Source organism: Bufo bufo, chromosome 8 (assembly GCF_905171765.1).
Source record: "Bufo bufo chromosome 8, aBufBuf1.1, whole genome shotgun sequence".
Lineage (NCBI taxonomy): Eukaryota > Metazoa > Chordata > Amphibia > Anura > Bufonidae > Bufo > Bufo bufo.
Window position 1 is genome coordinate 17,773,955 of NC_053396.1, and position 14,308 is coordinate 17,788,262.

The window sequence follows — 14,308 nt, forward strand, 5'->3', positions numbered from 1 at the left end:
GAGGACCTAGGATTGTGCTGTCCAGAACATAGATTTAAAAAAGAACTGTGCAATACATTATTTCTCCTTCGGAGGCGCTGCTTGAATGCTTGCTGCTTGGTTCCCCTACAGATTAAGCTGATCACTGAGGATCCCAGCAACTAGACAACCTGTGATCATTTTATTGTTAGCGAATCAATCCTTCTAACAACCCTTTTAATGACAACACTGGAGTCGTATCAGCTGAGATCACCAAAGGAATTTTTTTAAATTATCACCTACTGTGCCCCTGTATTATTTTGCTTGCGAGCATCTGATCCCTCAGAGCTTTTGTTCTCCATCTGCGTGAAGCCTCTTTTCTCATCTTGGTGTGTTCTTATCATAGAGGCTTGGGGAGACGAGGCAGTTCTCTTGATCCTGAAGGAAGAGCATTGCTGGTGAACAGGCTTTGAACTTGCAGGATTTAATGACCACAGGAGACCTGACAGTAATTACTGTCAGCAGATAGAAGACATGCCCTAATAGCCGAGGGAATGTTGACCATTATACCGAGGATACAAAGGAACCTTTTCCTGCAGACTGAATTTAGCTATTGTTATATGGGATACTAAATTGTAAAGCGTTCTGGCTGTACCAGTCCTTTGTAGAGCGGCAATGTTTTAGTTGGGAAAGCTTTACCGAGGGCGGTGACCCAATTCTGTAATTATATCTTCACGGGTGCTCCAGGTTTGCAAAGAAAAAGATTTCCACAGGTCATGTTGGATAACGCAAAGTTCCATTTTGGGGCAATTTCCCAATACAATTTCATTTGATTGGAATAGTTTCCTGTTGGAAATGTTTAAGGTTGACCTACAGGGAGAGATTTATCATGATTAGAACAAAGGAAATGTGAAATGGTTGCCCATAGCAACCAATGAAAAATGAGAGAGGGAATCTGATCGCTATAGGCATCTCCAATCTTTTTCTTGCAATAATTTAGATAAACTTCTCCCACTATGTGTACAGATTGCACTGCAGACACAGGTGGACTTGATCTGCCTACGTATACCGTCATACCATTAAAGAACTCCTCCAGCAATTTTTGGGAAATATAATGCAGCAGTATTCTAACGGTGTAATTTGTTTCATCCCAGCTCGGTTGTATCCATACATTTGAACCCTTTTAGTATGGGCAGCTGTGTAATGTGGTCACCGGTCTGACTAGCAGCTCTGCTGTGTAGGCAGGATGTCAATCTTCCCTGTGTTGCATGACTTCCTGGATGCCAGTCTCCCCTGTGTCGCTGAATTCCTGGATGCCAGTCTCCCCTGTGTGGCTTACTTCCTGGATGTCAGGTCTCCCCTGTGTGGCTGACTTCCTGGATGTCAGGTCTCCCCTGTGTGGCTGACTTCCTGGATGCCAGTCTCCCCTGTGTGGCTGACTTCCTGGATGCCAGTCTCCCCTGTGTGGCTGACTTCCTGGATGCCAGTCTCCCCTGTGTGGCTGACTTCCTAGATGCCAGTCTCCCCTGTGTGGCTGACTTCCTGGATGCCAGTCTCCCCTGTGTGGCTGACTTCCTGGATGCCAGTCTCCCCTGTGTGGCTGACTTCCTGGATGCCAGTGTCCCCTGTGTGGCTGACTTCCTGGATGCCAGTCTCCCCTGTGTGGCTGACTTCCTGGATGTCAGGTCTCCCCTGTGTGGCTGACTTCCTGGATGTCAGGTCTCCCCTGTGTGGCTGACTTCCTGGATGTCAGGTCTCCCCTGTGTGGCTGACTTCCTGGATGTCAGGTCTCCCCTGTGTGGCTGACTTCCTGGATGTCAGGTCTCCCCTGTGTGGCTGACTTCCTGGATGTCAGGTCTCCCCTGTGTGGCTGACTTCCTGGGTGTCGGGTCTCCCCTGTGTGGCTGACTTCCTGGGTGTCGGGTCTCCCCTGTGTGGCTGACTTCCTGGATGTCGGGTCTCCCCTGTGTGGCTGACTTCCTGGATGTCAGGTCTCCCCTGTGTGGCTGACTTCCTGGATGTCAGGTCTCCCCTGTGTGGCTGACTTCCTGGATGTCAGGTCTCCCCTGTGTGGCTGACCACATGGATGTCAGGTCTCCCCTGTGTGGCTGACTTCCTGGATGTCAGGTCTCCCCTGTGTGGCTGACTTCCTGGATGTCAGGTCTCCCCTGTGTGGCTGACTTCCTGGATTACAGGACTACATAATCTTCTATCAAATCCCTCCTGGCAGCTTTCAGTACAGTGATCTAGGAGGTGATTCCTTACACTGAATTATAAAACTCCCCTGACTAATACTAAATGTCTATACTACAGATGTAGCCAGCATTATTTTGACACCAGCTGCACCAGGATGGTCACTTAAATGCTCTAATTTATTGTAGTACATTGTGTTTTTAATTGCCTTAACGCATTAAGCCTGTGAATATAATGGTGGCTACATCTGTAGCACTGGTGCCTTGCATCACTGGGGTACTAAGTTCGAATCCGATCAGGGATATCTGCATGGAGAGTTTGTATGTTCTCCCCGTGTTTGTGTGGGTTTCCTCCCACACTTCAAAAATATACAGATAGGCAAACTGGCTTCATACGAAATTGACCCGAGTGTGTGTTGGGGTTGAGCAACTATATGGCAGCCACTGACTTCCCAGGGAGTCGCCCCAGCCACACAACTATCCCTGCGCTCGTTACAAAATGGTGTCATTGTATCTGTGAGTGCTGTGTGCAGAATCTCCAGTGTATTTCTATGAGATGCAGCCTCACACTGCTCTCCCCTGCCTCCTGCATGTAAGAACTGACAGGGAGAAACCTATCACAAGCAGGTTGCAGAGGAGACAGGCTGAAGCTGCATCACATAGGATGCACTGGGACTCTGCGGGGTGATTTAGGGCACAGCACTGATCTATCATTTGCTGTACTTAGACAGGACGTTCTTCTTTAATAGCCAGATTTTTCCACCTCTCCTGCTGTATTATAATAATGTAAGCAGCATTAATTAGTATAATAGCACCAATTACGAAGGTAATGAAAAGTCTTTTGGAATTACAGGCCTCCTGTGCCAACCTCTGTGCATTCATTGTGCCCATCCTCTTGACCCACATGCAGCTCCTCGTCCTTGTATTTTTTTGCTGTGCAGAGGCAGCGAACCGAAATGGGAGCCGTTCAGTGAATGTTAAATGCATCTAAAATAATTTCCATGTAAACCGCATAGCGAAAGCTTGGTACACCTTTATTTTTAACCTCAGCCAAGGGATCCAGCAAGCACCCGTTCTTCGGAAGCACGCCCAAAAAGTAGACCGTCCCCTGGAACCCTGGCCAGTTTCTTCCACGAAAAAAAAACTTTTTTGAGATCGCAGTCAAACGTAGAAGACAGAGAGAGCATTTAGAAATACCCACGAGGATTTCCGTTAGTCTACTCTCAGCTTGGCAATCACTGCAATAAATACTTTAAGGGAGGGGACGCATTGCAAAGTATCTGAGGGAGAATTCAGATTCAGAAGCTACTGAGATCTGGAAGGAGAGCGGGCACTGGATGACGGGACGCAGCAGCTTTTTCACCCAGCAGTGCTCCACCACCATTGGCACCTACTTAAATTCGTCCGCTCGAACTGCACTCCTAACATGGACATGGATGGTTAAAACCGTGAGTGCTTTAATGAAATCAGTCGGGGTGACTCTTTTTCCCGTTAGCATGGGTTTCATACCGAGTCATGTGATGCTGCTTTGGTTGCAAAGGGGGAGCGTGACGGTGCTCGATACCAGGCTAAATTGCATTATTTTCCTCAAATTTTAATGCCGGAAATGTGTACTTTGTGAACATACACGTCCTGAACAAGCAGCGTGCGTGTGTAGGATGTAGTATGACAACTATAGAGTCAGGAAGCCCCCAAATATCTATAATCGGGGACTTTTTTTTTTTAGGAGATGGCAAACTGGGCAGTTGCCCTGATGATGGGGACTCCAGAAAGCAAGCCAAAAATGACTCTGCGTTACGTATTGAATTGAATTGAATTGCAGTATTATGCGGGAACTATATGGGAGTATTACTGCACGCTACATATTATTTTGGCAGTATTATTTGAGCACACTGTGGCGATATTGTATGAGCTGAAATTATGAGAAAAATAGGTTAAAGCCGACCTGGTTTGAAGGTTGCAGGTACCACACCTGGCGCCCACACCTATCTCAAGAATGGGTCTATTGGTGGATGGAGAAAGCCACACACGCACAGGTGGCCACAAGACTTGGGACCCAGAGGTGGGGCTCACACCTATCTGATATTTCTGGCATAACCCCTTAAAGAGGAACATGACAATCTAGAAGATGCTAGAGCCGGCCATGTACTCCTCATTCACTGCTCCAGTTGTTCTGCTAGATTATCTTCAGAGGGCGTGGGCCTTCTGCTGCAGCTCTGTCTCTCTCTCTCTCTCTGTAACGGCCATGTCCTCTAACAGAACATACGGCTGGTGGCAGTTAAAGATTTAAACTGAGCGCGTTCGAGCAGCTCAGTGAGACGGACATAAAATAAGGAAAAGAACAAACAGCAGGTGGCGCTATACAGATACATTTTATTGTATAACTCAGCGGCTAATTACGCTACCTCTTTATTTGATTTATCCCGTAATAGACCTGTGGAGAGCATTTTTTTTTTTTTTACCCTAGTCCTCCACCATCTTGAATTCAGTGTAAACATTTTAGATTGAGGGGTCATGACTTTTGACTCGCCCCGTGTACTGGGGTCCCGGATGCAGTGTCGATATCTATAGCGACTTTGTCATGAGATCTATTACCTGAGTGCTCATCGATAGCCATTGTGTGATCATTATAGAAGGTGCCCCATATCTTATTCATTTCACTGCAGCAGCGGAGAAAGGCGCCGTAAATCACCTTCTAAGAGCACGGAAGCCCTAAAACGTAATGTTCGATGAGAGCATTTCCTGGCCCGTCCGGCTTTCATCGACGGATGTTGTGCTGTCTAATAGGGTCAGGCAGCCGTCTAAATGATCTCATCCTATGGAAGGTGAGGATGGGGGTCTGACAGCATCTCGTAACCTTACTGGGGGCTTCGTTTCTTCCTTTTTTTTTATATTTAAATCTCAAAAGAATAGAAACCCAATGCTGAGAAAGGCAGGGTGAAGACTGACGGGGTTGGCACTACATGGCGGTATTATGTAGACTGAAATTCAGCGGGGATGTAAATGATAAATTATTTTTTTATGTTTACTTGAAATAGTGAAAGTTTTCTAGATGTGATGCAGTCCTGGTCTACAATTGTTATGTGTTCCTATTATTATTTATAGCGATTTGTGATCTATGACCATTATTATTATTTGTTATAAAACCGATTATTATTTATACTTTTTTGTAGAACTATTTGTAATGTTATTAATATTATTCATAACTATTATTTGCTATTAAGAACTATTTCTAACTTTATTTATAGTTGTGTTGAGAACATACATGCGCTGTAACACATTACTATGACCAGAATAAGGTGTCTGTACAGAGCAAAGTTCTAATGTGTCTGTTTTTTGCAGGTGCCAAACCTAAAAGGCTGCATCGGTCTAGTATGGACAGCTTAGACCTAATAAAGTTCCCATCTGAAAAGGTGAGGCAAAAGTGCTTTTAAAGGGTCACTGAGTTTAAAAAAAAACTTTTGATGTGTCATAGAGACTTATCAAAAGTTTTGGTCGTTGGTTGTCCGGGTGCTGAGTCCCCCATCGATCACTAGCATGAGGAGAGAGAAGCGCTTGCATATTGCATGCCTTCTCCTCGATATGTGGGGCCATAGACGGGTGGATTGGCCATAGAACTTACAGGGAAATTTCCTGGTGGGCCAGTGCTCAGGGGGCCACCTGGGCCCTCCTCACGGCCGGCCAGTGAAAGTCTTTGTGGATGTATTTTGTGCTGCTGGCAGCATTTTATGATGGACTGTGGTATTTGGCTCTGTTGGGGTGGTATAATGTGCCACAATATGGTATTGCTGGCCCTGACTTCCATCAATTTGGGCCCAACCACAAAACGGGGCCAATTTTTGTATTTTTTACAGGGCCACTTTAAGTTCCCAGTCCGCCCCTGGCCATAGACTTCTATGCCTGAAGCGAGGAGAGAGACTGTGATATGTGAGCACTTCTCTCTCTTCTCGTTCTAGGGATCGATGGCGGTCTCAGCACTCGGACCCCACCGATCAGAACTGTTGTTATATTTACAGAAATACTGCTAGACACATATGCTAACACTATACATCAACATGGTCAAAAAACACACATGGTGACAGAAAAATGAGGTTTTACTGTATGCAAATGAGCCTCTAGGAGCAACGGGGGCGTTGCCATTACTCCTAGAGGATCTGCTCTCTCTGCAACTGGTAGCTTCCTATCTTCTACAGTAGGAAGAGCACCTCTGGAGTATAAACTGCTGATCTAACAATAGTGTGAGCAGAGTAAAGAAGAAAATGATTGTGCAGAAGGGTAGTGATTGGCTTTAATGGCTGAATTTGGCCAATCAATATGATTAAACTGCTTTCGGGATCCCATGATTTAGCTCTCATGTAATCAGAGGGATTTAAAGGGATTTTCCACTTTTTAGATATTAATGCCTTCTGCTTCCCGCTCCATCCACGGTGATGTTTCCAGCATCGGTGGCTGCCACAAACAGCTGATCGGTGGGGGTGTCAGACCCCCACCGATGTGATATTGATGATGACCTCTCTGTGGGATAGGTCATCAATATCTGAAAGGTGGAAAACTCCTTTAATATTTGACAGTTTTTAGTGTCAACTGTGAATAGTGTGAATTGATTTTTCTGCATTTTTCTCCTTTTTTCAAAGACCCAAAACGGCGACAATCACCACACTCCAGGTGTAAAAAAGGACTTCTCTGCAAAACCCGCCAGGAGTAAAAAATACAAAGAAAACCAGTATTCTGCAGACTCGAGAACGCAGGAGGCCACCTCGGTGGATGCGATGGATGTTAGAGTCCAAATGCCTCATCTGGTAAGGAACCGTAAAATACCTGTAACCAGTAGACCTCCCAGGTGATGTGACGGCATGGTGGAGTTTATAACGTTCTCCAGGAAGACATGCGGCCCGACGAAAGCTGGTCTGGCGGATTATATATTAGGATACAAAGGCTTTGGGGGGGATTTATCTAGTAGATGGAATCTACATATAGATGGAATCTGGGACCCCCTCCCATCACAAAAATGGGACCCCAGCATGAATGGAGACAGCGCTCAGCTATTATTGGAAGTCCCATAGTAGTGAATGCAGAAAGCTATGCTCTCCGTTCTTGTCAGGGGTGGTCTCAGCACCTATCGGACACTTATGGCCATAAATGTCCAGATGGGAATACCCCTTTAATACTTACTGTATTAGTTGCATTGCCACCAAGGCATGTATGATTGATTCCGTTGTATACCCTGTTCTTTCTATCCTGCATAGCTCAGCCCAAACGTGTGCCACTATCCGCCACGTCTTACAAAGAACGCCATGTTCAAAAGGCAGAGTTAAGGCTCCATATTGCTTCCTTGAGGAGTGAGATTGTGATTATGCGAGCGCTTCTCTCTCCTCATTCTAGCGATCGGTGGGGGTCTCGGCACTCAGACCTCCACCGATAAAAACTTTTGATGTGTCTCTATGGTATATCAAAAGTTGACTACTCGATGACCCTTTAATAGGGCTTTATTAGGATCTGCTCTGTCTAAGACCCCCCCCCCCCCCCCCCTATCACTAACGCAGCGCCCCCTAGTTTCTGACGGATAACGCTTGGATCCCCATCCATATCAATGTCCAGGTGTCAGTGCAGAATTGCCGCCGTCCACACACAGGGCCAGGAACCAACACTCCAGACCCATTTCTGGCCGCAGCGCAGCAGCAGACATTGTGCGAGGCGTCCGGGCACGGCCCCGGAGATTAGGAAGTCACAGCGTTAATTGCAGGTTGAAGATTTAACGCAGGAACGCTTGTCCTATCAGCGAATCGTAGAATTACACGAGAGCAGCGCAGCTTACATTAATGGAGACATGAAAGGTGACGGGCGGTGATTAACCTGCCACTGGAGCAGAATGATTGTCTGTTTACGTGCCTTCAGTGTAAACCACGGGCGTACCATTAACCCTTAGAACGCCCCCAACGTAGCCTTTACTAGCGCAATATAACTCCATATCTCTGATCCGTGAATGTCACATCGTTCTAGTTTCATCGTTCGTTTCAAAGTTCGTTGCAGAACTGGAATTTCACCTTCTCCATCCTTGGTCCTCGCGCTCTTGGCTTTGCCTGTGGACGGGACGCCAAATCAGTCACGTCCTGACCGTCCCCCGGTCACTTTACAGCTTTGGACATTTGGTAGCCTGGAACGGGTCTGCGAGGGCATAAAGCGTAATGCAATGGAAGTGCTGCAGGGCTGAGGGAGGAAACTGGGGCAGATACAAGATGACATTAGACGTGTAGACGTTGGTTTTCTGCAAACCCCTTTGCGTATTTATTTTACGAACTCGCATAGAGCAGACATATTCCGCAGCGCTTTGCAGACATTATCATTGTGTTAAAGGGCATCTGTCAGCAGTTTTGTAGCTGAAGGCATCTGTGTTGGTCCCATGTTCTTATGCGCCCGCATTGCTGAGAAAGATGAAGTTTAATATATGCAAATGAGCCTCTAGGAGCAACGGGGGCGTTACCATTACACCTAGAGGCTCTGCTCTCTCTGCCAGTGCCACGCCCTCTGCACTTTTATTGACAGCGCCAGACATGATGACATTTTCACTGCCAATAATTAATAGAGGGGGTTGTTTTCTCTGTCCATTTCTTTAGCCTGAGTGCAGAGTGGCTACAAAGAGCGTCTCTCACTCTGGAGGACCCGGCATGTCCATACATTACATGGACAGCTAATTCATTTCAGCGATGGCTGTGCAATACACCACTTCTCCTGTGGAGGTGCTGCAGGGGAATTGAGCACTTGCATCACAGATTGCAGATGATCGCTGGAGGTCCGAGCAGCGTGACTACCTGCAATCGGATGATCGCCTTCTAACGAAAATGGATTGTCCAGAAGAGGACGGCCCCTTTGAGAGCGTCTAAAAACGACCCCTCCTATGATGTGATATCAGCATCACACTTGGCCGGGCCGATGGTTGTTAGGGTTTCTCACATCCTGATGTGAATGTTGTTCCTCTCGGCTCGGCGGATGTGTTTAACGTTTCCTGCGGTGACATTTTTACAGGGCGACCGTATTTCTTTCATGTTTGTGTATAATATATACATCCTGGTAAATCAGACGTATATGAATGCGGCTTCCTCATCCCGTGTGTAGACCGGAAGAGGTCCCATGTGAGATCGCAGCTTCAGCCATCGTCCTGCTCAATGGAAGATTTAAGGTTTTTTCTCTGCCTATGAAAAGTGAAGGATATCTAACACGAATCGCCCCCGTACCGGTCTCATATTATGGAGGGCTCTCGTGTTGATACAGCTCCCCTGTACAGCTGGGAATACCTCGGCACGGACGCCCTGCATGGTACTGTCTGGGCAGCCGCTGTCCTTCAGTTATCCTCTCGGGGACTGAATTAGACCTGAATTATAAATGGAAGCGCACACAGTGCTCATTTCAATAGACTTCAGTGACATTGAGGGCTTCTCTGAAACACAGCTCCAAATCCCCTGCACAGTGATAGAGTTAAAGAGGTATTCTCATCTCAAACATTTCTGGCTGTGGGACCAGAAAGGAGACCCCCCCCTCCTGTCTGGATGCATGCCGGGCTACACTTTTACCACAGTCCCATACAAGTCCCATACAAGATGAGATGTTGTGTGGTAGGTACAGAAACAGCATGACACATATCAGGGGCCACCGGGGTCCATGGGATGGGAACACCCCTTTAAAGGGTTGTCGTATCAGAGAGAACCCCTTTCAAAATGCACCACTAACGGGTGATCGCCCTGAATCTCAAATAAGACGTTTCTGCCGCTGCTGCGGAAATATAGTAGCACATGGGGCAATCATTCAGATAAATGGCCGTCCATGTAATACAAGGATGGCTACAACAGGACAGGCTGCCTCATAAAGGGGCTCTCGGGCACGGGACCCCCCTCTATAATGTCCAAATAGATACCTGATTTCCGGTGCTGGGTCCTGGCTCATTTGCTCACCCGGGTCCCTCCATATAAACTTCCTGTTAATCAACGGCCGTCGATCTTCTTGGGTCATGTGACTGAAGGGGAGCAGATCACTGCTGCAGCCAGTCATCGGCTGCAGCAGCGTCAAACTGGAAGGACCTGCAACAAGCAGCGGGGGCCGGGGAGAGAATGAGCTGGGATCAGGTAAGTATGATCACCAATGTGGGTCCCTCGAGTCTGAAAGGTCTTGAAATTAGTTCACAGCCCCTTTTAAATTAACAATAAAATTCCACCTCTGGGGGGAATATGAGTGCAATAACGAAAGAGTGTTCAGCAGTATACGCATGCGTGCAATGAGCTCCCCCTTGTGGTGACGGCAGGCAGCTAGAATTTTATGTCTATCCATCAGTCATAAATTGTAGCCCGTGGAACACATACACCTGGCCTGAGACCTATGACTTGTGGGGTTGCACGGAGCCCTGATATGACATCTCAGAATCAGACTTTACTGAGGCTATTCCAGCAGTGAGTGGGTTAAATTGTACCTCACTGTGCTCCTTATGTCCCCCCCCCCCCCTCGTTCTCTATAGTCTTTATAGTCCAAAAATGGATTTAATTAACATTGCGTTAAATGAGTTACGCAGGAGGTGAGATGGCACTAAAAGTATCCGTTTGATTTACATGCTAATTATTCGGAAAATGAGCTGATTATTGTTGTATCTCTATCAAAGAAAGCAATTATCCTTCCCGTCTATAAGGAGGAGGACAATGCCTTGAAATGTAAAAATAAAAAAAATCACTGTGGGATTCGGGAGCTTGAAAGACATTGAGGGCGTCTGGTCTGGTGTGAAAGAGTTTTCAGGTTAAATGGCATCTGTCAGCAGTTTTGTACCTGTTACATGTGCACTTGGCAGCTGAAGACATCTGTGTTGGTCCCATGTTCATATGTGTCCGCATTGCTGAGGAAAATGATGTTTTATCATATGCAAATGAGTCTCTAGGAGCAACGGGGGCGTTGCCATTACACCTAGAGGCTCTGCTCTCTCTGCAACTGCCGCGACCTCTGCACTTTGATTGGTAGGGCCAGGTGTGATCACATTTTTACTGCTTATCAAAGTGCAGAGGGAGCAGCAGTAGCAGAGAGAGCAGAGCCTCTAGGTGTAACGGTAACGCCCCCGTTGCTCCTTGAGGCTCATTTGCATATATTAAAACCTAATTTTCCTCAGCATTGCGGGCACATATGAACATGGGACCAACACAGATGTCTTCAGCTGCCAAGCGCACATGCAACAGGTCAGCCAGTGTCATAGGTGCAAAACTGCTGACAGATGCCCTTTAAATCCAACCAGTCTGATCAATACCAATAGAAATGTTAAGCTGGTTATATGGTTAAAATTGTCCGAACCCACTGATGTCTGTGAGATCTAATGTGTATGGGGGCATCCCGACTTTCCCACAATCTCAGATGTCGGGCAGTTTGACTTGAACATGCCCAATCCTTTTGTTCTCTGAGAAATACATGTTGAGCAGCAGACTCCGCTCTCTCTGTTCAGCCAAGCATGCATGTGCAATAGGGGGGTCAGGTGAGATGGTTGTCGCCCGAACGACAGGTATCTCGTCTATGGCCGGCCTCAGGGTGCTCTCAGAGGTACACCTCCTTCCTCTGTTATTCCTGCTAGAAATTATGGATGAATTTCCAGAAAGTTGCAATGAAGGTCCAGATGGGTGTTACCAGTTGGGAGATGTATCCCTGCACAGTGTACACTGAAGGGATAGATATCAGACTGCGGAGGGGAAACTCCCCCCAACTGGTAACCCCCATGAGTGCAAGATTTTCCCGGGATTTCTGGTCGCATGCATAGCCATATAGATGTGTATTAGCATGGGGTTAATTGGCCCACCCCCATTTGTACGCAGCGATGACTTCACAGCCTCAGACGAGGATCTACACTATGAGACATATAGGCCCTTCTCCTAGGTTACCTTCTAGCTGCCATAGCAACAAGACCACCATCTGCATCATCTTCCTTCCTTACCGCAAAGGCTGCCCAGGTGGATTGCGAGGAGGAAGGAAGAAGCGCAGATGCCGGGAGTAGTAGTACTTTTACCTTGGTAAGTGAGACGGGAAGGTTCACCTTGTAATTGTCTAATGATGGGCAGGAAGTCTTCGTCAGGATTTTGGGGCCGGTTGATGCTTGGATACGTAACTATAGGAAGCCGAGCGTACGACCATCAGCACAATTCGGCGATATGATCTCCCTTATTGCTGATTCCATGTGTTTCCATTCACTGACATTGCACGTCTGTACTCAAATATTGTCCTGGAAAAATTGAGCGTCGTGTTCACAAGCAGCAGCTTATCATCCTTAACAGTAACTAAAGGGTTACGTACTTACACTCCCATCTAGTTTTTATTTCCATTGGGTGCAGACAAAAAAACTGCAGACCATGAGAACAGCTTTTTTTTTTTTTTTTTAAGATCTCTGCTTGCTGTCAATGAAGTATTGTGCAGGTGCTCAGTTTATAATAGTGTCCTAGAGTTCTCTGTGCAACAGTCCCAGCAGGGTGTTATCAAGACAGGTTTTTCAGCCTCACACGAGTGTTTCCATTCATTGGCAGTGAGCAGACGTCTTGAAAATAAGGATTTATAACAAGTATAGGGCACTTTTTGGTGTATTTAAGGGTGCTTTCACACTTGCGTTAGAGGAATCCGGCAGGCAGTTCCGTTGCCGGATCCGGAAAAACGCGTGCAAACGGAAACCATTTGTTTCCAGATCTGGATCCATTTGACAAATGCATTGAAATACCGGATCTGTCATCCGGAAAAAACGGATCCGGTATTTATTATTTTCACAATTTTAAAGGCCTGCGCATGCGCAGACTGGATCCGTCAATGAGACCATTATCCGTCATTCCGGCAAGTGTTCCGGAAGCATGCTGCGGTATTTTCTCCGGCCAAATACCATAAAAGTGACTGAACTGAAGACGTCCTGATGCATCCTGAACGGATTGCTCTCCATTCACAATGCATGGGGATAAAACTTAAGCGTTTTTTTCCGGTATTGAGCCCCTAGGACAGAACTCAATACTGGAAAACTTTAACGCTAGTGTGAAAGTACCCTAAGGCGCGGATTTTGTTGCAAAGGGGTTTTGCAGCAAAATCTGTAACTTTTTCCCCGCTCATGCCAATTTTCCGAGGTGGCAGAAAAGGGGGACATGGCGTGGATGGGGAAGAAGGCGGGTCTCATTTACCATTTTCTACGCCAGTTTATGGCGTGGAAAATAGTCTTAAATTACGCCAGCAAGGGAGCTGACGTAGTTTAAACCAGGTCGCACGGCCAGCGGAACCAAGCGCCAAAGTTATGTGGAGGCCTGCGCCTCTACTTAACTTTGGCTCATCCGCCACCAGCGCAGGGGGATTAAGACCGGCGTATAAATCACTGGTCTTAATCAGGGCCGTCTTTAATATTGACTGGACCCTGGGCAAGAATTTACTTGGGCCCCCTGGATCCCGCCTTCCCACACCCTAGCAGGCAATCACGGCCTCCACCACAACACACACACACACAAAATGTGCAGTGTGTGAGTATATCATAGCCATAGGGAAGCGCATGCGTGGGCTTCATAGAGAAGCTTTGAATCAATGCATTTCTATGAGGAGTGTTTAGCGTGAATGCCACATTGTGCAACACTGGACTAGGAAGCACCTCGAGTGGCCGTCTGATGAGTGGCCGTCTGATGGGTGGCCGTCTGATGGGTGGCCGTCTGATGAGTGGCCGTCTGATGGGTGGCCACTAGAGGAGTTCCTTGGCAGTAATGTAAATACTGCCTTTTTTTCTGAAAAGGCAGTGTTTACATTAGAAAGCTTGCAGAGAAATTGTATAGACACCGGAACTACTACGTTTGGCTGTTGTGGTTATGGTGACTGTAGTGTCCCTTAATATAGAGGGAAAAATCCGCACAAAAGTATCAAATAAAATGGCTGTATCATTATTCAAAAAATTTAAAAAAGCTCAACTTCTGACACAAATATATAGTATTTTGCAGATTACTTATTTTTTTTTACAATAAGCAGATAGTACTGTACTACTAACCCCTCCCCCCTCCCTTTCTCCAACCTCCCATCACCCATACTCACATAAAACAAGTAATATATATAATATAGCTTACAGTGAATGACTGTAAATACTTCCAGTTCTGAAGACTCCAGCGGCTCAGGATCAGTGCTCTGGGCAGCTGGGCTCA

At 46.7% G+C, this 14,308-nt stretch overlaps 1 protein-coding gene across 3 annotated transcripts in view; it reads left to right on the forward strand.

Moving 5' to 3' along the window:
* The window catches only part of GPSM1 (G protein signaling modulator 1), a 174,323-nt gene that overhangs the window by 115,492 nt on the left and 44,523 nt on the right, over positions 1–14,308 (forward strand). For 2 of the 3 annotated variants that reach the window (XM_040404836.1, XM_040404837.1), the window contains 2 exons: positions 5,493–5,563; positions 6,785–6,949. In XM_040404836.1, coding sequence (XP_040260770.1) covers positions 5,493–5,563; positions 6,785–6,949 — 236 coding nt within the window. Of the gene's footprint in view, positions 1–3,421; positions 3,599–5,492; positions 5,564–6,784; positions 6,950–14,308 lie in introns of those variants that run through there. The other variant, XM_040404838.1, reaches the window with a different exon arrangement.